Source organism: Enhydra lutris, unplaced genomic scaffold (genome assembly GCF_002288905.1).
Source record: "Enhydra lutris kenyoni isolate GAN:26980312 unplaced genomic scaffold, ASM228890v2 scaffoldscaffold12, whole genome shotgun sequence".
Lineage (NCBI taxonomy): Eukaryota > Metazoa > Chordata > Mammalia > Carnivora > Mustelidae > Enhydra > Enhydra lutris.
The window spans coordinates 45,719,792-45,744,882 of record NW_019154096.1 but is presented as its reverse complement, the minus strand read 5'-3'; the positions used below and the strand labels follow the sequence as shown (position 1 = coordinate 45,744,882).

The window sequence follows — 25,091 nt, the reverse complement described above, 5'->3', positions numbered from 1 at the left end:
AAGAAAAAATGGCAGAAAGACGAAAGATTATGAACTTCAGAAATAATATTCTACTTTAAAATATCATACTTGTTTCTAACACTGTACTCATTCAACAGGTAAACACTTCAAGCAATGTGTAAATTTGTGATCTCGTAAGCTAATTCTATTTTCCCAGTCCTAACAGTTTTATTATCATTTTAAGCTTTTTATTTAGGAAGAATTATAAGAACATTACAAAGAACTCATTAATTGTGTATGTATATATATTAGATATATAAATCAGCTTTTCTCCCAAACCATTTGAGAGTTACGTTGTAGATATTATGTCTTTTTTATCCCTAGACAGGAATCAGCCTGTATTCTTGAGAACAAGGATGTTCTCTTACATAATCATAGTATAATGCTCATTTATACTTAATATAATATTTATAATTTTTATTTATAATTCTATTTATAAATAATTTTATTTTAATTAAACTTAATACTGCTATGTAGTCCATATTCAAATTTTGCCAATTGTCACAATAAGGCCCTTTACAGCAATGGCTTTTGCTTCCTTGAAATATCTGCTGAGCACAGTTCTGCTTCTTAAAAGTCACCCGTAAGAATATTCTTTCAAAGAGAATAAAAGCTATTTAAAAACAGGAACCCAGGTTTCTTTGATCCTTCTTTTTAATAGATTACATGTATCTTACTCAACTTTATTTACATGATGTGACTGAAGAACCTACCCCAACTGGGCCATCTCTTGGGGACTTACTAATTACTGTTTAAAACGCAGCACCCAGCACCAGACACAAAATTCTAAATGTGGACTTAACACACATACAATACAATGGAACTACTCTCTCTCGTATTTGGACATTACAATTCTTTACAGCTCATTTAATTATCTAAGGCCATTTCTCACCATAATTTATACTAAGTGTGCAGTGGATTTTTCTGAACCTATGCAGGACTTTAAATCCAACCCTACTGGTTTTACATTATTACACCAATATTTCTAAGATGTTGTATTCTTTGATTATGGACTGTTATCTGATGTTTTAGTTCCATCATCCAAAATAACGATAATGGCTACTATTTGAGAATTTATACTAGGTACCTTTTCTAAGCGCTTACATATTCTATTTCACTTTATCTTTACAACCATGTAGTGATACCAGCATTTTTATCCTCCCACGGGCACAGAAGTCTCTGAGCAGACAAGTTATTTTGCCAAAGGTCATCAGTTAATAGGAGGCAGGGCAAGAAACACAGACCCACATCTGACTGACTCCAGTGACAGCTGTCTTTTAGTAGGAAAGGGCTAAGAAACCTCGAGGCAGGACACTAAAGAGAGAAATCTAAGAGTTTTATCTGGACATCAAGAATCCCTCATAGGAAAAAAAAAAATCCCTCAGAGGGTTGGCTCAATAATACTAAAGTGAATGCCTTTTGCTGCTTACCTTAATACTTTCACCAAGCAGTCCTGGGAAGTCCCTGAACACATTAAAGATATAGCAAATTGTATAAGTTCTTTACCTTATCAAGAGTAAACAGATCAAGAAGTTGATCTGTCCCCATACTCTGCAAACTAGAATTCTCTTGGCTGATAACAGTATTTGCTATGTTCATCTTGAATTTCTGCAAACCCATTATTTTCTCTTCCAATGTTCCTCTGGTTATCAATCGGTACACGTTAACCACACGTTTCTGAATGACAAAAAGAAGTAAACAACTGTAGCACAAATAAACTGATAAGCTTTGAGGTTCACCAAGTCAGGGGGCTTGCATACTTGAACCAAGTACTTAACTACTACCTAATTAGGATTGGATTTTCTTTATTTAACAGGCTTCATGAGCTTAAAATTTTATCATTTTGCAGAGAATTAAGTATTAGGAAGGGACAGTGTCCAAGGTTTCCTTAGCTCAAGTACCTTATTTAATACATGAGGAAGTGGTGCCACAGATTGGGTGACTTGCCTAAGGTCACAACACTTAGCATGAGAGAAGAAACTTAAACCAAGGCTTCCTGGCTTTTTTGGGTGAGTACTTTTCACAGGGTACAAGTTAACACCTGTGAGTGATGACTTTTTACCTGCCCAATGCGATGGGCCCGGTCCATGGCTTGTAGATCACGCATAGGATTCCAGTCGTGTTCCACAAATACTACTGTGTCAGCGCCTGTTAAGTTAAGCCCCAGGCCGCCAACATGAGTTGTAAGTAAAAGAACATCTATGGATGGATCATTGTTAAACCTGAAAGTATAGATATTAAAAAAAAAATTAGTATATTTCTAAGGTTTCTGTAACAAACTGGGCCTTTAACATGTAGAGACAGAAGAGTTGGGGGGAAAGGCTAGCTCAGTCAGGAAAATCAGAGGATGAGGTGGTTGCTACTATTATGCTAATCCTAGAAGATACTGATAAAAGTTCTGACATCTAAGAGCTTCTAGGAAAAAGAAAAACATTATTACCAAGCTACCATTCATTCCATTTTCACCATGAATCAAATGATGGGCTTTTATACTTTGCGTGCACTATGTTATAATAGCTCTATAAGGATATTATCATTGTCCTTATAGATATTATTCATTTTTGATAAATAAGCCCAACAGAACATGTCTAGAGTCAGGAGTCAAACCTGGGTTTTTCTACCTGCAAAGCCCCTTTGTGGGTCTCCAAAACTTGTGCCTAATAATCTCTTAGAGATGCCTATAAAAAATGCTCACTCTTATGATCAGCAGGTCTGGGACAAAACCTAGGAATCTGCATTTAAAAAACCAACCACTGGGTCGCCTGGGTGGCTCAGTCGGTTAAGCCGCTGCCTTTGGCTCTGGTCATGATCCTAGGGTCCTGGGATCGAGTTCCGCATCAGGCTCCTTGCTCGGCAGGGAGCCTGCTTCTCTTTCCACCTCTGTTTATGTGCGCTCTCTCTGACAAATAAATAAAATCTTAAAACAAACAAACCAACCAACCCCTAAGGTTTCTAAAGTAGAGAATGCAGACAACCCTTAAACACTGCACTCACCAATTCTGCTTCCTACCTGGGCCAGTTTCCAATTTGTTCTCAGCAGAGACACAGGGATGTCAGAGATCTTAGCTAAGCCACTTGTGTCCTCCTACCCTAACCTCCCAAAAAAGATGAGGAAAGTCGTTGCCTCTATCTTCTGTTGATGCCTTAAATTTCTTCCATGCCCTTCAGAGTGCCTTCCTAATATTGTCATGCTTTTCCTTTTCTTTTTTAACTAAAACTATCAATTCTATTTTTGGAGTTCTATATTTTAAAATGGGTTTAGTTGGGCTGAATCATACCATAACAAAACACATGTGTAGATATTTAGCCAAAGAAAATGTTTGATGAGGCAAACTTCTATGTAAGTAACAACTGACTATAACTTCCTAAGAGTTTGAGAAGCCACTTACCGTGAAACAATGGAATGCCTCTGACCAGGAGGTATGCTGCCATCTAATCTCAGGTAAGTGACAGAGGGTAAGTGAGGTTTGAGAAGATCATGTTCCACTATATCAAGCATGCTTTTAAGCTGACAGAAGATCAGTATCCTGTGCTGGGCCACAACAGACTCTGTGCCACTCTCTGAAGTGCTGCCATTTCCCAAACCACAGTCCAACAGCAACTTGAAAAACAGAATCAGCTGTTACACAGGTGTCCAATAAAGGAGGCAACCAATCTCACTGTGACAAATACTTCTTGTGGTAAGAAAAGGCTAAGCTCATCTGTCACCTGGGAAGCAGATTGGCACTCTGGGTTGTAATCTGTTAGCCTGCAGCCTCTGAACTAGTTTGTGAGGTGTTCAGGCTTAGAATTTCCTCATCACCTCTTCAGGAGGTTCTCTGATGGGCCCCTCTCCCCTTTCCTGAGTTACCTGAGGCTCAGTAGAATCTCAATAAATGTTTATTGAAAATGAAGACCTCCAGGCAAATGGTTCACGAAAAGTTATAAAAAGAACAGAGTGGGGGTGCCTGGCTGGCTCAGTCAGTAGAGTACGCGACTCTTGATCTCAGGGTCATGAGTTCAAGCCCCATGTTGGGTATGGAGTCTACTTAATTAAAAAAAAAAAAGAACAGTATGAAGAAAACATAACATAGCAGCTAAATCTGGCAGAAATCAAAATTACAAAAAAGAGAACCAAAAGCATCTAGTGAGATCTGGATTCCTGAGTGTACTACAATATAGTTAGTGACCAGTATCTTTAACAGCAAGAACCATGCTGCTATTGATCTTTTGTATTTCCTGGTACATTATGGCTTAGTGCCTGGCATACAGCAGGTACGACAAATGAACAAATATCCAAGTCAGTGAACAAAATCCAAGAAAATCATGTGTATATCTGTTTGGGAAACTAAAGTACCCAGTATTTACTCTTCTTCATTCCTAGGACCTTAAGATAGTAGATTCTGCCCAAAACATAAGACCTCAATGCAGGAGGCTTTCTCCTTTCTACTCATGAAAGTTACTCAGAAAACCAAAAGCTCAGCTGGACAAGATAACCAAAAGGGCACCCAGGTAAACTCCAAATTCAGTGTAAAACTTACTGTGCAGAAAAAAGTTAACACAGCAGACCTGAAATGCTTTTCTTAGAAAGTCCAGCTTGCAAGGTCTGTCCTTGGCTGAAACAAGTCTTGAAATTTGGGTTTTCAGTCTTTCCATTGTTCCCTACCTGAAAAGGATGGCCTACTGTGCTTAAACTGTTGTACAAACAATATGATTATGCTGAGACTGGCTTGCTTTCTGGGAGTCTAGAATTTTGGTATATACTAGGCAGAGGGAATCTACATGATCGGAGCCAATAAAAACTTTGGGCATTGAGTCTCTAATTAGCCCACCTGTTAAGTAATATTTCACATGTGTTGTCATAATTTGATGCTGGGGGAAAAACAAATGTTCTCTCTCTTCTACCTTAATAGCCCTTAAATTGTAAATTTTTGCCCTAAGGTTTCCCTCCCTCCTTGATATACAGTACATACAGAGTATACTACACCAAGGAACTCCTCCAGGTGGAATAAAGAAATCTGATGAATGTAATTATCTCTATCCCATGCCTCTAAATCTGCAATCATATTACGATCTTTATTTTTAAAAATCTGGGGTGTTTTAAGAGACTATAACTAGGTGGTATCCAGTATAAAGAATGTGGATACCAGTGGGAAATTCTACATGGCTTCTTTATATAAAAGAGGAGCTCTAGATAGTAATTTATCAGAATGTCTGCCATGCACATTCAATTATCTTAGTCCTTTAGGCAATAATATCAAACCCTACAGATAACCATTCATATTAAGAACATCCATCTAAGACTTCTCCAAGTTCATATTTACCATACAATCTTCCTGATATCTTCTTCCAGTGTAGCACTGTCTTACTGGATATATGGACATATCATCTGACATAAATATTCTTGTCTGGCAGCAGAACTGGCATTCTGCATTCTGGTTTTCCCAATAATCTCTTATAACCTGAGTTTGCTCTGAGAGGCTTGATGAAATCCAAGTATTCTGGCAAAATCTAGTTTGTAGCCTTAAAGAGCTGATTACTAGACTCTAGGAAAATGGTTACCAAGGCCCCCTGATATGAGTGTAGGAGAGGCCAGATGCCTCCCTAGAGAGCAATTTAATTTTATCTTGCCCCAACTTCAGTACAGGCTAAATTAACCCAGGTTTTTCAAACTGTTCCTCATATAAGATGGTTTCCAAATTCTTTTGATCTCCCACTTAGCATGCCCAGAACCATAAATGATCCTCAAAATTTGGTGTGATAGATATAAAAGACAGTGAAACCGTGATGCCCTCATTTTGGCCATTACATTATTATTATTCCTGCCCAAGATCACATGAGCTTTACTTACCAGTACCTAATTCATAAGACAAGTTTATAGTGAACCTGCCATCAAATCAAATGCAACTTCACACTATATGAAATGTGTGCCAAGTCTGACAGAATCTGTAAGTTTTTTAAAACTGACTTTGCTTATTTCCATTAAATTTCACCTATAGTTTCAGTTTATCCTTCCAGTATCCTGAAATTTTAAAATTCTGGCAATATTAGATAATTCTGGTACTAATACTTGCTTATAAACATGTTTCTGTATTTCTAGTGCCAGATTTATTTTTTATTTGACAGAGATCACAAGCAGGCAGAAGGGCATGCAGAGAGAGAGAGAGAGGAGGAAGCAGGCTCCCTGCTGAGCAGAAAGCCTGATGTGGGGCTCGATCCCAGAACCCTGGGATCATGACCTGAGCTGAAGGCAGAGGCTTTATCCCACTGAGCCACCCAGGCACCCCTTAGTGCCAGATTTTTAAAAAGCAAATAAGACTTCTCCCCTAATTCAGAGAATAGACAATATTTAGATGAAAGCAAACAAGAAAGCAAGCTAGTTCTCTATCCCCTAAGGCAGAACCTTTGCTCTAAATGGTTGAAAAGAACTGGGAAAATAGAAAAGTCAGGTTCTAGAAAAGCCCTCCATAAGTATGGCCAGAAATAATATGGGCCTAAGCTGCAGAGTTCCTAAGCATCTTAATTCCAGACACCAGAATGACAAGAAGCAATTTTAAAATGAGAGATCAGAACGCTGTCCAGACCCTTCTCACTCTTAAGAGCATTTTCAGTATCTTTACTTAATAAATTTGTCACTTTACTCACAAAAAAAAAGAGATCAGTTTAAGTAATAACTGCAGGGAGAAAAAAATGTGCAAAATGATGAACTAAAAATAATTTCAAGCCTATAATTAAAGTGTAGATGAAATTCAACATTTTTTTGAAATCTAATTAGCGGATTGCTTGACTAAGTATATCTTAGAGCTTTATCTAATATATCAGCTATGTTGGGGATCTGGATGGCTCAGTCAGTTAAGCATCTGCCTTCAGCTCAGATCATGATCCCAGGGTATAGGGATCAAGTCCCACATTGGGGGGGGTCCCTACTCAGTGGGCAGTCTGCTCCCCACTCGTGATCTCTCTCTCAAATAAATAAAATCTTTTTAAAAAATGTATCAGCTATGTTAAGAAATTTGTGAACACTTCATATTCAAATTTAGTCAAATAAAACTATTCCATATATAAACCATCTAAACACAATAGTCATTCTTCCTTTTTATGGAAATGTATTCTTTTATATTTCTATTTAATAATATAAGTATACATGCCTGGATGTCATATGTCATTATATAACATCTTCTATATTAACCAATGTGAAATAAAAAATCTTCTTTCATTAGTTATTTTCAATGAAATTTAGGCCAGAATGACTACAGAAAGCAAAAACAATTACTAAATTACTATAGTCCAGATTTTATAGTAAGCTCTTAATTTCTTATTTTAAAGATTTTATTTGTTTGACAGAGACACAGCAAGAGATGGAACACAAGCAGAGGGAGTGGGGGAGGGAGAAGCAGGCTTCCCGCTGAGGAGAGAGCCCGATGCGGGGGGCTCGATCCCAGTACCCTGGGATCATGACCCGAGCTGAAGGCAGCTGCCTAACCAACTGAGCCATCTAGGCGGCCCTAAGCTCTTAATTTTTTTTTTTAAAGACTATTTATTTATTTGACAGAGATCACAAGTAGGCAGAGAGGCAGGCAGAAAGAGAGAGGGGAAAGCAGGCTCCCTGCTGAAAGCCTGATACGGGGCTTGATCGCAGGACCCTGAGATCATGACCTGAGCTGAAGGGAGAGGCTTAACCCACTGAGATACCCAGACGCCCCCCTAAGCTCTTAATTTGTAAGACAACGTAGAACTGGTGGCATCATGTTACCTGATTTCAAGCTTTACTACAAAGCTGTGATCACCAAGACAGCATGGTACTGGCATAAAAACAGACACACAGACCAGTGGAACAGAGTAGAGAGCCCAGATATGGACCCTCAACTCTATGGTCAAATAATCTTCGACAAAACAGGAAAAAATATACAGTGGAAAAAAAGTCTCTTCAATAAATGGTGCTGGGAAAACTGGACAGCTATATGTAGAAGAATGAAACTTGACCATTCTCTTACACCGTACACAAAAGTAAACTCAAAATGGATAAAAGACCTCAACGTGAGACAGGAATCCATCAGAATCCTAGAGGAGAACATAGGCAGTAACCTCTTCGATATCAGCCACAGCAACTTCTTTCAAGATATGTCTCCAAAGGCAAAGGAAACAAAAGCGAAAATGAACTTTTGGGCTTCATCAAGATCAAAAGCTTCTGCACAGCAAAGGACACAGTCAACAAAACAAAGAGGCAACCCAGGGAGTGGGAGAAGATAATTGCAAATGACAGTACAGACAAAAGGTTGATATCCAGGATCTATAAAGAACTCCTCAAACTCAACACACACAAAACAGACAATCAGATAAAAAAAAAAAAACGGGCAGAAGATATGAACAGACACTTCTCCAATGAAGACATACAAATGGCTATCCGACACATGAAAAAATGTTCATCATCACTAGCCATCAGGGAGATTCAAATTAAAACCACATTGAGATACCACCTTACACCAGTTAGAATGGCCAAAATTAGCAGGACAGGAAACAACATGTGTTGGAGGGGATGTGGAGAAAGGGGAACCCTCTTACACTGTTGGTGGGAATGCAAGTTGGTGCAGCCACTTTGGAGAACAGTGTGGAGATTCCTCAAGAAATTAAAAATAGAGCTTCCCTATGACCCTGTAATTGCACTACTGGGTATTTACCCCAAAGATACAGATATAGTGAAAAGAAGGGCCATCTGTACCCCAATGTTTATAGCAGCAATGGCCACAGTCGCCAAACTGTGGAAAGAACCAAGATGCCCTTCAACGGACAAATGGATAAGGAAGATGTGGTCCATATACACTATGGAGTATTATGCCTCCATCAGAAAGGATGAATACCCAACTTTTGTAGCAACATGGACGGGACTGGAAGAGATTATGCTGAGTGAAATAAGTCAAGCAGAGAGAGTCAATTATCATATGGTTTCACTGATTTGTGGAGCATAACAAATAGCATAAGGACAAGGGGAGTTAGAGAGGAGAAGGGAGTTGAGGGAAATTGGAAAGGGAGGTGAACCATGAGAGACTATGGACTCTGAAAAATAATCTGAGGGTTTTGAAGGGGCGGGGGGGGGGGGGGGGGGTTGGGGGAACCAGGTGGTGGGTATTAGAGAGGGCACGGATTGCATGGAGCACTGGGTGTGGTGCAAAAACAATGAATACTGTTACGCTGAAAATAAATTTAAAAAAATTAAAAAAAAAAAAAAGAATGTAGAACTAAATGTATTAGCCTTAACATTTTTGTGCTTGAAATTGGTTCTTTTAAAAAGTTAAACCTTTTGGGGGCGCCTGGGTGGCTCAGTGGGTTAAAGCCTCTGCCTTCGGCTCAGGTCATGATCCCAGGGTCCTGGGATCAAGCCCTGAGTTGGGCTCTCTGCTTAGCGGGGAGTCTGCTTCCTCCTCTCTCTCTGCCTGCCCCTCTGCCTACTTGTGATCTCTATCAAATAAATAAGTAAAATCTTAAAAAAAAAAAGTTTAACCTTTTGAAATCTTAGAATTTTCAAAAATTCTGTTTCTGAAAGCTATATACCCAGAAAGCAACATTAGCAAACTTGCAGAGTAGGCAGCTCCTGATAAAACTCAGAGATCCACACTGACGCACATTACAATCAAACCATTCAAAGAGAGTCCTGAAAGCAGCAAGAAAAGGTGAATTCGTCATGTAAAAGGGATCTCAGTAAGGTCAATATTTCTCATCAGAAACCATGGAAGACATTATTGAAGAAAGTTAAAGTATAATCTACAGAATGGGAGAACATATTTGCAAAATCATGTATCTGATAAGGGCTTAGTATCTAGAATATAAAAGAACTCTTAAAACTCAACCAAAGACAGACTATAAAATTTAAAAATGGTCCAAGAACTTAAAAGGCATTTTCAACAATGAGATAGCACTTCATACCTACTGGGATGGCTACAATAAATAAAAAAGTGTTGGCTAGGATATGGAGAAAATGGAACACTAACATATTTGCTGATGGGAATGTAAATAGTACAACCACCGTGGAAAAGTCTGAGAGGCCCTGAAAAAGTTAAACATAGAATTTCTCTATGATCCAGCAATTCCACTCCTAGTCTACATCCAAAAGAACTGAAAAGAGGGGCTGTTTAAACAGATACTTATTAGCCCATGTTCATTGCAGTATCGTTCACAATAGCCAAAAGGTGGAAACAACCCAAGTGTCCATTAACACATGACCAGAAAAATAAAATGTGATATATAAATAATAATGGAATATTATTCAGCCATAAAAATGAAGTACTGATACATGCTACAAACACAAATGAACCTTGAAAAATGAAGTGAAATAAGCTAGTCACAGAAGTGCAAATATTTAGAGCAGGTAATTCATACAGATATCGAGTGGACTAAAGGGCACCAGGGGTTGGAGGAAAGGAGAATAGGAAGTTATTCTTGCTTAATGTATACCCAGTTTCTGTTTAGGTGATAGCAAAATTTTGGAAATATTGACAATAGCTGCCCAACATTGTGAATGTAATTAGTGACATAGAATTGTACACTTAAACATGGTTAAAATGGCATATCTTATACTATATATATTTGCCAGTTTTTAAAAAAGCTAAACCAGACAGAAATGGTACAAATTAAAAAATAAAAGAAATGGTAAACACATCAATAATCTTTTGGGAAAGCAAATTTACCCAGGGTTACAATCAAGAATATGTAACACATCTGACAACTCATGAGACCTACTTACCTGTTTCAAAGCTGAGAGTTTAGGGGCATGTTGGATGTCATGAAGAGAAGAATTCTGAACTGCCAGTTTTTCAGTAGTACTTTTGAACTCTGGATGTTGAGGTGTTAAGACTAATGCTGGATGATTGCACAGTTTACGTAAGTACTGTAATGCCTTCAAGGGGGGAAAAAGTATATACAAGTCCATACATGCCACAAATGTCATGTCTCAATATCTTTTCCTATTCTATTCCATCCATAGAATGCCCTTTTTCCTATGCTTGCTACTCCTACTTATTCTACAAAAATTAGTTCAAATGTCTCATCTGGGATGCCTTCATCAGTGCTTCTTGTGCAGTATATGAGAGCATTTATAGCTTGTATAAATTTTACAGTTTACATCTGTCTCCCTCACTAGATAATGGGCTTCTCATGGCAAAACGACCTTTTTCCCAGTCAAAGTGCCTGATAGTGCTTACAGATGCTTTTGGAATAAGGCAACATTTTCTAAAGATTTCCTAAGGGTTTCTCAAACTTCAGTGAGTATAGAAATTTCTTGAGGACCTTATAAATCTGCAAATCTCTCCCCTACACAGTATTCTAATTCAGCAAAGCAGGGAGAGGGGAAGGTGGTTAATTGGTTAAGAATCAGAACCCTATATGGTCCTTCTTTCTTTTCTCTAATTCAGCTACATTCTTTGCCTTTTACTTGGCTTATTATTTGGGTCTTGATATTTCTATTAGCTCGACTGACAAGGCTCAAGAGACTGCTGGACACTATGATAGAAACTACAGGAGAGGTATTAGCCTTCACAACTACCTCTCCCCATCTTTTATCTTTAAAAATGTTACAGTATTTAATTTATTGGTAGCAGTATTGGTAGAATATTTCAAAAGGGACAGAAAGACTGAATTGACACTTTCTCTTTTTCATTTGCTATTCCCCTGAGCACACAAGGCATACATGTCTCACAACATCTGTACTTTGGGTATCCTTGCCTGGAATCACTTCCCCCCACATATCTGCATGCCTCAATCTTCCAGATCTCTGCTTGTATGTCACCATCTCAGTGAGGCCATTCCTGATCCCTGTACTAAAAACCACAACTCCTATACTATATAACACCATATGCTGCTTCATTTTCTCTTACATAATATGTATTTTACTTACTCCTTTTTCAACGCTATAAAGGAAGGAGTTTGTTTTTTCCAATGCTTTAACCCCTGAAATTACTGCCTTGTAGCAGGCATTCCAATTTTTTTTAATGTAAAGCAAAAGTTTCTAAAAACTCTTTTCATGTAATATACAAAAATATATTGCATTTTGTATAATTTTATTCATTTTTTTATTATGTTAGTCACTATGCAGTACATCGTTAGTTTCTAATGTAGTGTTCCATGATTCACTGCTTGCATGTAACACCCAGTGCTCCACGCAATACGTGCCCCCTCCTTAATACTCATCCCCCTCAGGCTAACCCATCCCCCCACACCCCTCCATCTCTAAAACCTTCAGTTTGTTTCTCAGACTCCATAGTCTCTCATAATTTGTCTCCCCTTCTGATTTCCCACTCTTCATTTTCCCCTTCCTTCTCCTAATGTCCTCCTTGCTATTCCTTGTTTCACAAATAAGTGAAACCATATGATAATTGACTTTCTCTGCTTGACTTACTTCACTTAGCATAATCTCCTCCAGTTCCAACATTTTGTATAATTTTAATATTAAATTAGTTATTTCTAATTATGAAAATAAATTAGTACTTTTATTTTCAAGAATGTATACACAGTATTGAAAAAATGTAAATAAATCCATACTTCAGTATTCCATGTAAAAACTGCTGTACTGAAGAACATGATTCTTTAAGAATTAAAAAAGACTATAATCTATACCTGGAATACATGGCCTGTAGCTTTAAGCTTTGGTTTTTCAGTTTCTTCAGAAAGTGCAGCTGAAGAAACTGTTTCATCAACATCACACTTGGCACGAGACTTAGCAAAATCCTCATAGAGCTGAACCTGCAAAATTGCACCCCCAAAAGCAGTAAGTATATTTATTTTCAACTGTTCAAAACATAGCTAGCAAATGCCAATAAGAGCAGTGATTCAGACCAGTCCTCATTAAAGAAAGTATGATATCTATGCTTTACTCCTGATTACAAATTACCCACTGCATCTTGGTAAATTCCTTTAAAATTACATTTAGAAAACAAGTATAACACTTTAAGCTTGGCTGCTAAAATATTAAAAACTAGTCAAACAGTCCAAGACTCAGTATTTTTACTCTGTTGAGGAAGATAAATACATTACAATAAAAGAGAACCTGAACCCCTACAAGTGAGAAAACCTTCTCTAAGTTATGTGGTACCCTGTAAGTACATTCCGAAAGACCCAAGTTTTAAATGAATACTATTGCTGGGGTGCCTGGCTGGCTCAGTTAGTTGAACACATGACTCTTGATCTCAGAATTGTAAGTTCAAGGCCCAGGCAGGGTACAGAGATTACTTTTGAAATAAATAAAACTTTTTTAAAAAGGTAAAAGGAGAGAATACCACTGCTACCTAAAAGGAGAATTCATGAATGTTGAAACATTACCTTGGGGTCTGGGTTCCTGCCTTGTACATGCTAAAACACTATGAAAGGGAAGCGCCAAGAAACAGAAATCAGAGTATAAAAACCCATGAATGCTAAATAAAGTCAAATGTCACTTCCCTCCCAATTCCCCCTCTTCAGGCTACTTAAATGTGTTTTATACCACCATCATACCATGGATTTTTTTTTTTTTTTAAGATTTTATTTTTAAGTAATCTCTACACCCAACGTGGGGCACAACTCTGAGATCAAGAGTTGCATGCTCTACTGAAAGAGCAGGCCAAGTGCCCCTACCATGAATTTTTTTCATACGGCACCTTTCCTTTATTGTACTTACTTCAAAAAGTCTTCATCTCATTGCTCCTAAAATATTCCTTTCAAGAAATACCAATCCCATTTTTACAGATGAGGAATGGAGGCAAGACAAATGACCATCTGTCATAAGAGATCTCAGCATCTAGATTAGTGTCCTGCTAAGCTCTAAACTCAAGTTATATAGATAGGAAAGAACCTAAGTTTCTGAGTGTGTCTGTATATCTTTTATTCATTTTATCATACTAAATCAACGCATAATACTGAAATGGATGAATGGATGCCATACTAACCTAGAACATAAAGTTAAAAAACAGAAAATTCTGACTATAGGCCATGTCTTACTAAGACAGGGATAGTTTCCCCTCACAAAATACTACACAAGGAAAGGCATACAAAAAATTCCTTTGAAAAAAAATAAATTCCTTTGATAATGGTCTCTGCATAAAATCAGAACTGTACAAAAGCCAAGTCTTATTCCAAAAATTTACTGGCAATGCAGAAGTACTTTTAAAGGGATGTGGTCCCACTTCCCAGGTTTGAAACTCAGCCCTGATATTTATTAGCTATATAACCTTGAGCAAGTTACTTAATGTTTCTGAGCTCCCCTTTCCTTATTTGCAAAAATGGAGACTGATAATTCCTATAATGCTGTTGTGAAAATATGCTGACATTACAGTAGATTTTTGGCCCTTATAAATATTCACTCATTTCTTCAACAATTTAACCTTTTTCATGATTTAATTAATTCAATTAATTAAATTAATTCAACATGTAAGAAAGCAACTACAATACTGGCTTTTATTTTAATGCCATATTCAAAATGCATATATTCAAATGTATATCCACATGTCAAAACAGATTCATTCAGGTGCTATCTCTACATGTTTGGAACAGAATCTTCCTAAAGTCTATGAAAGCAGAAGCTAGATTTGAGTGATAAAACGAAAGTCTAATCCCTTTTATTTCAATACTTGCATGGCTTATTCAAAGCATTCTACTAATAAACATACCACCACCAACCACAATCACCAGATTTCTAACCTGGAGAGGACTAAGAGTACAGTAGTAGTCTTGAATAATTTTGGGTGGAAGATCCTGCAAAACATCTTCTTTCATTCTTCTCAAAAGAAAAGGCAGGACTTGGCGGTGCAGTGCATCCATCGCAAGAACACCTTTTAACAGTAAGAGAAAATGGCTTCAAAAGAGGAATAAGGTAAAGTCACTTGCGTGGTATAGAATTATATCTTTTTCATACCTGCTTCTTGTTCGCGACTAGAGCTTCGAGCATCCCTACTTGCTAATATAGGTTTACCATATCGAGCAGCAAACTGGCGTTCAGTCCCCAAAAATCCTGGCATGAGGAAGTCAAATAATGACCACAGCTCCAAAACGTTGTTCTGAATATAAGAAAGGAATGTCAATTATCTTTTGTACTGGGATTATTTCCTTACACTTGAAAAATGGAATATTAATGAAAGCCCATTTATGATGACATAGATGAGGGGTAATCACATTTTTATATAGTGTAAGTCTGTATTTTAATATGTAAAATTCACATCAGTATCCTTGGTGAAAATATTCTATTCTACTGGGTGGAATTTTCAAGCCTCTTCCACCAAAATAAGCCTTGGTCCATGGTGTTTAAATTCTACTGGTGGCATCTATCAGGTAATAAAGAGAAGAGCAGAAAGATGAATGTTTCTGAATCTTTTGACACTAAAATTAACAGCAAGATTTAAAGAACTTGGCTGACATCACAATTGAAGGAAAACCTAGAAGAATTTTGTTATAAGTCAAGTCTATCCAGTACTCAAGGGCCATGAAACAGGTACAGTTTCCTTCCAATTCTACTGCTGAAGTTTCATTTTAAAAAAAGGAAGAAAAAAAAATCAGCACTTTTCCATTTTAGATGCATTCCCAATATGTGTGGATCCTAAGGTACCATGTGGGGCTTTAGTGTGGTGTCTGCTTCTCCCTCTGCCCCTCTCCCTGCTTGTGCTCTCTCTCTTGAATAAGGAAATCTTTTAAGATTTTATTTATTAACAGAGAGAGAGTGGGGTGGGGAGGACACAACCAGGGAGGAGATGGAGGGAGAAGGAGGCTTCCCACCAAGCAGGAGCTGGAGTCCGACGCGGGGCTCGATCTCAGGACCCTGTGATCATGACCTGAGCTGAAGGCAGACACTCAAGGACTGAGCCATCGAGGCGTCCCTCAAATAAATAAAATCTTAAGAAGATTTGAGAGAAAGAGAGTGAGCGCGCACAAGCATCATGACCCTGAGGTCATGACCTAAGTGGACACCAGGAGTCGGATACTTAACCAACTGAGCCACCCAGGCATCCCTTCATATTGCTTTTAAAACCCAGTTTGCTCAGATACTGTTACATACCAAATGAACCATTACAAAATGCAATTACTGGAAATTATCATTCCTATAAACTTAAAAAAAAAATGAAAAGAGAAGGAAAATACTTCTTTAATGCACTGCCAAATGTCAAATCAAGCCTTCTTTCCACATAGCACATACATACAGAGACAGCACAATAAATACCTGGATTGGTGTTCCAGAAAGAATAATCCTATAATTAGCAGTCAGTTGTTTTACTGCTTTTGACAATTTTGTTTTTCCATTTTTGATGACATGGCCTTCATCAAGAATACAGTAGTTAAATTTAATATTTCTAAGGGAGAATAAGCAAAAAAATATAGTGTCTTTTAGTATATGGCAAGAACTATATGAAGAGCCTTTCGGGCAGGAAAATATTAACTCTCTTCAAATTTGATACTGTTTTTCTAAACAAAAAAAATTTAATTCTTACCTAAAGAAATCTATGTCATTCCTCACAACATCATATGAAGCCACTATCAGATTGTGTCTTTTTACTTGATGCTGTAACCTGTATTTAAAAAGAAATAAATTAATAGGAAGCAAGGAACCTGCAAAGTCCATAATATAACTTCAAAGGGGATGCTACTGCTACCATCTTACAGGGTGTTTTCAATATGCCTACTAAGCCCAACATTCCTTTGTGCTTGTTCTACATCCATGACCCTGCCACTTGAAGACCATTCTTCTTCTGACCTGGTCCTGTTAGCCTAACTCAGTCTGGCTAGAAAAGAGATTGATACCTGATTCAAACTGTGGTGGACACTTTATTTGCTAACATCTCTTCCTTAAAGGCACTATTCCTTCCAAACTCCATGTTATGCTGGGGGATGAGGGGAAGCCACATGTGCCCATAATCACCAAAGAGATGAAGCACTGAATCAGGTTGAGCCATTCACAATATTTTATCCCCTGACCACAAAGACTGGTTTGGGAGCATGACCCAAACAAGGCCTGTCAGTCATTTCCAGTATTGATATAATCATGATGGGAGAGAGAAGATTTCTGTTTACTACAACTGCCAAGCCAGAAGAATGTGGGTCTAAGACTATCTATGGTCTTTTTTTTTTTTTTTTAAAGTAGGCTCCATGCCATGGAGCCCAACACAGGGCTTGAACTCACAACCTGAAGATCAAGACCTGAGCTGAGATCAAGAGTCGGACGCTCAACCTACTGAGCCACCCAGGCGCCCCTATGTATGGTCATCTTATCCACCAACAGCAGAGACCAATAAAACAAGCTGTGAATGGGGAGGAAGAGAAAATGAGAGCAATTTAGATGTGCCTGAAGTAATAATTCACCCCTGAAATTCTCAGTTTAGTGAATTAATGAATTTCTTATTTGCTTAAGCTAGTTTGAGCTTCTATACTTTTAAATTAATAAGTTCTGACAGACACTACAATAAATTCTTTTAAAAGTGCAAGCTGATGACTTGCCTGTGTTCAAATCCTCACTCTGCCCATTAAATTAGTTGTAAGACCTTGGACCCAGGCCCCATGTCTTAGACTTTTATCTGTAAACTGGGAACAAAAATAATAACCATACCTCATATGGTGATTGTGCAAATACATAATACATAATTTTACATAAATTTGAAACTACTAAGAATAATGCCCAGCTAATAAATGCTCAACATATGTTAGCTCTTATGGATAACAGAGACACAGCAAATCTATGGACTAATCAGCAACCTATGATTCTCCATGCTTTAAAAGATGAACTGAAATCAATGAAATTCTGCTCTTTAAAATTTGTATTTAGGAACATAAAGGATGTACTAGTTTAAGAGAGAAAGGGTAAAGCTAAAAGAACTCTAGCAATGCTATGGTATCAAGGCAGCCAGAGCAGTCACTATGAAGCAAAGCATTTTGGGGATTAGGGAGCTCTTAGAGAAAGATATGCTATGATCACAAGGCTCCCAAGAAGGGCAGGGAGAATGGCTTTGGTTCCTAGGTCAAATACTTAAAAAACCCAATTGACTGCTAACAATGGTTGAAGTCCTTAAACTTTGATGAGTCTCACTGATTTTATAATGTATATTCATCTTTCTTAAATTAAGAAAGTTTCTGACTACTAAAAAAACTAGAATTTTTAATAAATTTTATCCTAAAGTTCTCAAGCAAAAGATTAAACATTTTTTGTTGTACAGTTCTTACCTTATTCTTTCAGTAGGAGGTCCAGTATAGTGTAATGGATTGAGATATTCTTTGGAGCAAAATTTACCTACTTCATCCACCCAGTGACCTGTTAATGTTGGCGGACAAACCACCAAAGAAGGAAGTGGCATACATTCTGCCAATTTTGATCTTGCATATTCCTGGGCCCTTTACAACAATAGAACATAACGAAATTAACTGGCTTGTTTACATTTCTTAGCATCTGAAAGCTCCTTTTAAAAGATAGTATTTTAAATTACCTGTGACAATGATCTCCTGCAAGAATGCAGATGGACTGTAAAGTTTTTCCTAAGCCCATGTCATCACATAGAATTCCATGAAGTTTATACTTATTAAGAAATGCTAACCAGTTCACACCATCCTGAAAGGTTGGGAGAAAGAGGAAAATTAGAAATATGAACAGAGCATAAAAATTTTTTTCTTGTAAAACATGTACATACAGACCAAAAATCTTTATTTTTATAGGCAAAAGAGAAATAATAAATGGGTATAAGACACTAAATACAACCTTTTACTAAGTCAATTTTATAAACTTCAAAATACATTGAAAGGAATAATCACTATTTATAAGAATAAAACTTTACCTGCTGATATTTTCTGAGTTCAGCATTGATTGGTACTGGTATTTTGTAATTTTCTAATTTTTTCCCATCTAATAATTGCTCCAAAAAGTGTCGCTCCTTGGCTTTCAATTGGATTAGTTCTTCTGACATATTTGGAGGGTCTGGAATGCCTGCCTGAAGTGATTTTTTTAAAGAGTATTAAAACTATTTACCACAGTTAATTTTTTCATACTCAAGGTTATGGATAATTTCAAATCTTACTAAAATATAAATGTAGAGAAAAAATAATTCAAAAATAGCAATAACAAGAAGTAAATATTTTTAAAAGATTTTGAGAGAACGTGTGAGAGCACATGGGGGCACAGGGGGAGAGGAAGTGTGCCCCAATAATAAATAATAAATACTTTTAAACACTGGACAATAAAAAGAGTTTAAATTTGACAGGTATTAATAGTGCCTTATTAACCAGTGGGTTAATAAGCCTCTGCCTTCAGCTAAGGTCATGATCTCAGGGTCATGGGATGGAGCCTCACACCGGGCTCTCTGCTCAGCAGGGAGCCTGCTTCTCCCTCTCTCTCTCTGCCTACTTGTGAGCTCTGTCAAATAAATAAAAATCTTAAAAAAAAAAAAAAAGTGCTATGGGACTACTAAATAAACACATCTGAGGTATTTTTAAAGAACAGTTACAACTTTTTTCCCACACCAGGCATTACTTGATAAAGAGGCAGATAGAATCCTGTAACTTATTTTAAATACAATGCTGATACTAGAGCTTCTCAATTTTAGTGTTATGATGCCCCAAGGGTATCAGTTCTCAAAATGTATTCTGCTGACCCCTCAGGATCCCCAAGACTTTTTCAAAGGGTCACTGAGGTCAAAACTATTTCATAATAAAAGAAATAAATGAAAGACATTGTTTGCTTTTTTCACTGTGTTGATATTTACACTGATGCCACAAAAGTAATGGCGGGCAAAACTGCTTATGTCTCAGAAAGAATCAAGGCACTGTGTTACAGCCATGCACCAGCATTTTTTTTTTTAAAGCCAGTTTCACTTAAGAATGTCCTTAAAGCATTAAAAATAATTTTATTAGACCTTAACCCTTGAATGTCCATCTTAACATTCTGTGCAACAAAATGTGAAACATTTTTGCTTTATTCGTATAAATTCAGATTTTGCTTTATTCATATAAAGCACTTTTGCTGCTTATCAAAATATGCTGAGGAAAAACACTTGTGAGACTGTTTAAATAGTGATCTGACTGAGCCATTTTTCATTGAACAAACTTTTACTTGAATGGACTGACAAACTATAATGATTCTGACTTGGCTAATGGGCCAACATTTTCTCAAAAATGAATCTGTCACTTCAAGGAAAACAACTAACATAACTTGTTTTTAGTCATAAAATTCAATCTTCCAAAAGAAACAGCATTGTGAACCTGAACCTATGTATAAGCTTCCCAATACTTAAAAAAGAATTTGTTGGTGATATACGAACCGGATTTTTTGCTATTTTAGGATGAAATATACCAACTTTAAAAGATTTACATAACTCAATGAACTACTGTTTTCCAAATGACCAATGCTTATGTTTAAAAAAACATGTATGGGTAAAAGATCTACTCAAAAGTGTAAGATAAACCAATAAATTTTAACATAGATTTTACAGTCATTGATAGGATTTTAGATTCCACACTGCACATAAATTTAATAAGCTTTCTCCTTTTGAGTTTTGGTATGCTATCAGATAAAAGAACATCCACAATTATTTGAAAAGGCTTTCAAAATACTGCTCACTTTTCCAACTACCTATCTCTGAGGCTTGACTTTCTTCATATACCCTCAACCCAAGCAACATTTTTGCAACAGAGTGAATGCCCAAATACAAGAATCAAGATATCTATTATTAGGGCAAACATATCAAACAATTTCACTCTTCTCACTTATTTTCATTTTAGAAAAAAGTTATTTTTCATTTAAAAATGCTACTGATGGTAACATCTAATGGGTTTATTAAATGAATTAATAAATCTTTTTTACATTTCTCAGTTTTAATTTCTATTACAGAAAATATAATAAAAGCTCTTTGGGGTCTTTGATTTTAAGAATGTAATGAGATCCTCAGACCAAAAAGTTTGAGAACTACTGCCCTGTGGTGTCTCTAAAGTTAAGAAATGCAAAATCCTGGGGGGGGGGGGGGGGGAGTGGAGAAAGAAATGTAAAATTCTGGAAACAATTCAATTAAAGTCAATTAAAATATATATTCCATATAATATGAGAAACAGTATCAGAGAAAAAAGGTATGTACACTGAGTCTTAAAAATAGCTTCCTTATATTTTTCAAAAGGTTTGGAATTAACAACTCTATGTAGTAAGATAGAAACTAACACTTTCGCACATCTAATAGCAATAGCATAATGATAATCATCAAAATGAGCACAGTGCTTCATAAAGAAATAACAAAATTTTCAAACATCTGTCTTCAGGGAATTTTTTTAATAGGTGACAACCAGCTATAAGGCCGTATAACGAGGTCCATTTCCTAACAATGAAACCCTAAGCCCAAGAGTCATAAATGCTACTCAGTGCCAGGAATCGTTCTTGTGAGTATCATCCTCATTCCAATTCCTGTAAAATCAGCAACAGTTATTAATAGTGCAGGGAATTAGGGGCGCCTGGGTGGCTCAGTGGGTTAAGCCGCTGCCTTCGGCTCAGGTCATGATCCCAAGTCCTGGGTTCAAGCCCCACATCGGGCTTTCTGCTCAGCAGGGAGCCTGCTTCCTCCTCTCTCTCTGCCTGCCTCTCTGCCTACTTGTGATTTCTCTCTGTCAAATAAATAAATAAAATCTTTAAAAAAAAAAAAAAATAGTGCAGGGAATTAAAGCTTTCGTCAAAATCACTGGTTGATATTCCCTGAATCCTTCTCAGTGTGTATTTCAGAAAAGTACACGTTCTTCCTATGAAGATGTTAAGAGAGGAAATCAAGATACAGTAGAGAACAGAAATATACCTGCATGATATTCTTATTTCTACTGCTACATCTTCAAACTCAGTAATCTTTTCTTTTGCAGTATCTAATCTGCTATCCATCCCATCCACTGTTTTTATTTATAATTATATTTTTTCATTAAATAGTTCAATTTGGGGGCACCTTGGTGGCTCAGTGGGTTAAAGCCTTTGCCTTCGGCTCAGGTCATAATCCCAGGGTCCTGGAATCAAGCCCCACATTGGGATCTCTGCTCAGTGGGGAGCCTGCTCCCCCCAACCACCGCCCCACCTGCCTCTCTGCCTACTTGTGATCTCTGTCTGTCAAATAAGTAAATAAAATCTTAAAAAGAAAAAAAGAAGTTCAATTTGGTTTGTCCTTTTATCTTTTACTTTCTTCATTACATTCATGCTTTCCTCTACTTCTTGAACACACGGGGTATATTTTAATGTCCTTGTCTACTATTTCTATTCTCTGGGTCATTTCAGGGTTTTGTTTCTATTGACTGACCTTTCTGATGGTTATTGGATATATTTTCATACTTGGTCATTTTTTGGTGGGTGCCAAACATCATTTACGTTCTTGGGTGCTGGATTTTTGGTTTTAATATTGGAGTTATTTTATTTTCTAGGATACAGTTTAAGTTACTTGAAATCATTTAAATCCTCCTTTTAAGGTTTATTTTAAAGCTTTGTTAAGGTAGGTCCAAATAAGCATTTTGCCAAGGGCTCATTTGATCCCACTACACAGGAAATACACTTCTAAAGACTGTCGTTAATGCTTTAAATGGTGGAAGGTCTTCTGATTCAGCTTGATGGAAACACAAACTATTCCTGGCCCTTTGTGAGCTCTGGGAATTTTTCCACCTATGCCTTTCAATCATCCTTTTCTTCTAGTCTCAAACATAAATATGCCTAGATGAATACTCAACCCTGGTGTGGACTTTTGGAGCTTCTTCTCCATAAAGGTACTACTCTTGGGTACTCTGCCTTTCAAATTCTAACCATCTTGTCCTACCTATACTCTGAACTCTTGACCATTCAACTTGGTAACGCTTTTGAGGCTCTGTTTAGGTTTCACTTCCCTATCCTATGGCCTGGAAACTCACTCCAGGCAGCAAGCTAGGGCACTTCATTTGTTTCTTTTTTTCTTTCTTTTTTTTTTTTTTTTTAAGATTTAATTCATTAATTTGACAGAGAGAGAAGGAACACAAGCAGGGAGAGTGGGAGAGGGAGAAGAGGCTTCCCGCCGAGTAGGAAGCCCGATGTGGGGCTCGATCCCAGGACTCTGGGATCATGACCTGAGCCAAAGGCAGACACTTAACAACTGAGCCACCCAGGCGCCCCACTTCATTTGTTTCTCTTCTCTCATGAGTCACTGTCCTCTGTTGCCTATTGTTTAATACCTGAAAACCACTTTTTGATTCATTTTGTTTAGTCTTCTAGTTAAGATAGGAAGATAAATTTGGTTGTTCTATTTTCTTTTGAAGATCTTATCTTTAAGTAATCTGTACACCCAACATGGGACTTGAACTTACAACTCTAAGATCAAGAGCGGCATGTTCTACCAACTGAGCCTGTCAGGTGCCCTGGTCCCTGTGTTTCAGTCATGGCCAAAAGTAAAATACAGATCACATTCTTTTAATTCTGACATCAAAGAGAATTTTACTAATCTTTTCTCAATCTCTAAAGGTCAAAGTCTCTTTACTTTGCCAATCTGCTACCAAATATTGTTAGTCCCCCCCCTTTAAAAAAAAGAAAAGAAAAAAAGACTCCTATGCCCAACTGGCTCAGTTGAAGGAATGTGCGACTCTTGATCTCGGTGTGTTAAGTTTAAACCCCAGTGTGGAGATTACTTAAAAATAAATCCTAAAAAAGACTTTAGCACCTCACAGTGGACTGGGCTTTGTTTTGGGGTATTTCCATTCTAATCCATAAACAGCCATTAAACTGATTTTCCTAATAACTATTAAACTGCTTTCAGCTGTTAGATTAATTTTCTTAAAACACCATTTTCGGCATCTACTCTATTGCTCGAAGAACACATGGTGGCTTCCTATCATTCATGGATTCCAAAGTGACAAAGGGCCAAAGGGAACTAACAACTTAGTTTACAAATAGAGGAGGATGCAAGGACGAAGAATTAAAAAATACAAGTAACATCTTGGAAGCAGAAGATGGAAACTATTCTGGAAATGACTTGTGTCTTTCAATACAGTAGTCTAGTATTTTTTTTAAAGTATTTATTTATTTACTTGAGAAAGAGAGAGAGAGAACAAGCAGAGTGAAGGGCAGGGGGAGAAGCAGACTCCCTGCTGAGCAGAGAGCCTGATGCGGGGCTCAATCCCAGTACTCTGGGATCATGACCTGAGCCGAAGGCAGACACTTAACTGAGCCACCCCAGGCGCCCATAGTCTAGTATTTCTTTTTGTCATAGTAGTTCTTTTAATACTTTTTATTGTGGAATAAGCCATATAGAGAAATATATAAATAAATGTACAGTTTTATAAAACAAACAACTTTATAACCATTACCATGTCAATAAAAATAGCCCTGCCATAATCCTAGAAGATCCCATATGCTCCTTCTCAGTGACAACCCACTCTCCTTTTCCCAAGAGGTAATCACTTTATTGATTCTCATGGCAACCTGTTTCTTACTTTTCTTTCTGCCTTTATCCCATAAGTATGCATCCCATGTACCTTTACCTATTTTTGAACATCATAAAAACAGAATCTTATGTTAAAGATTAATATTGCTGTTTCTATTTTGTTCATTCTATTGTAGTATCATCACCATTATCATCCAATTAAACATATCTACTCCACCGATGATGAACATTTAAGTGATTTTAGACTACAATAAATAATGCTATGATAAATGTTCTTAAAGATATGTCTTGTTACATGTGTATGAATTTCCCTAGGCTATATATCTAGGATGAATTTGCTGGGTTATTGGGATGGGAATCTTCAAGTTTAGCAGGCATGGGCAAACTTTTTTTTAATAGAGGTTTTCCAACTTATGCTTATACTTTGCATTAGGAATCGAAAATGGTACAGTTTGGAAAACAATTTGGCAATTTCTCAAAAAGTTCAACATCATATGATCCAGTTACTACATTTCTAGACATCTGCTCAAAATAAATAAAAGCATATATTCACACAAAGACTTGTAAGTAAATGTTCATAGTAGCATTACTTTTAATAGTCAAAAGGTAATAAAAATCCAAAAGTCCAACTGGTGAGTAGATAAACAAAATGTGGTACATCCATACAATGGAATACTATTTGGCCAAAGGGGAAAGTACTAATACATACTACAACATGGATGAATTGTGTATCTACTGATTTCCTGAACTGTAAAAATCTCATGGGGT

General features: G+C 37.0%; 1 protein-coding gene across 1 annotated transcript in view; it reads right to left on the bottom strand.

The window, feature by feature from the left end:
* The window catches only part of LOC111144755 (B-TFIID TATA-box binding protein associated factor 1), a 111,048-nt gene that overhangs the window by 2,075 nt on the left and 83,882 nt on the right, over window positions 1–25,091 (bottom strand). The window contains exons 26-37 of the mRNA XM_022499193.1: window positions 18,747–18,899; window positions 18,402–18,523; window positions 18,142–18,309; window positions 16,419–16,496; window positions 16,151–16,280; window positions 14,855–14,996; window positions 14,641–14,771; window positions 12,586–12,711; window positions 10,718–10,870; window positions 3,390–3,601; window positions 2,063–2,222; window positions 1,507–1,677 (exon numbers count right to left, since the gene is read on the bottom strand). Coding sequence (XP_022354901.1) covers window positions 1,507–1,677; window positions 2,063–2,222; window positions 3,390–3,601; window positions 10,718–10,870; window positions 12,586–12,711; window positions 14,641–14,771; window positions 14,855–14,996; window positions 16,151–16,280; window positions 16,419–16,496; window positions 18,142–18,309; window positions 18,402–18,523; window positions 18,747–18,899 — 1,746 coding nt within the window. The remainder of the gene's footprint in view (window positions 1–1,506; window positions 1,678–2,062; window positions 2,223–3,389; window positions 3,602–10,717; window positions 10,871–12,585; window positions 12,712–14,640; window positions 14,772–14,854; window positions 14,997–16,150; window positions 16,281–16,418; window positions 16,497–18,141; window positions 18,310–18,401; window positions 18,524–18,746; window positions 18,900–25,091) is intronic.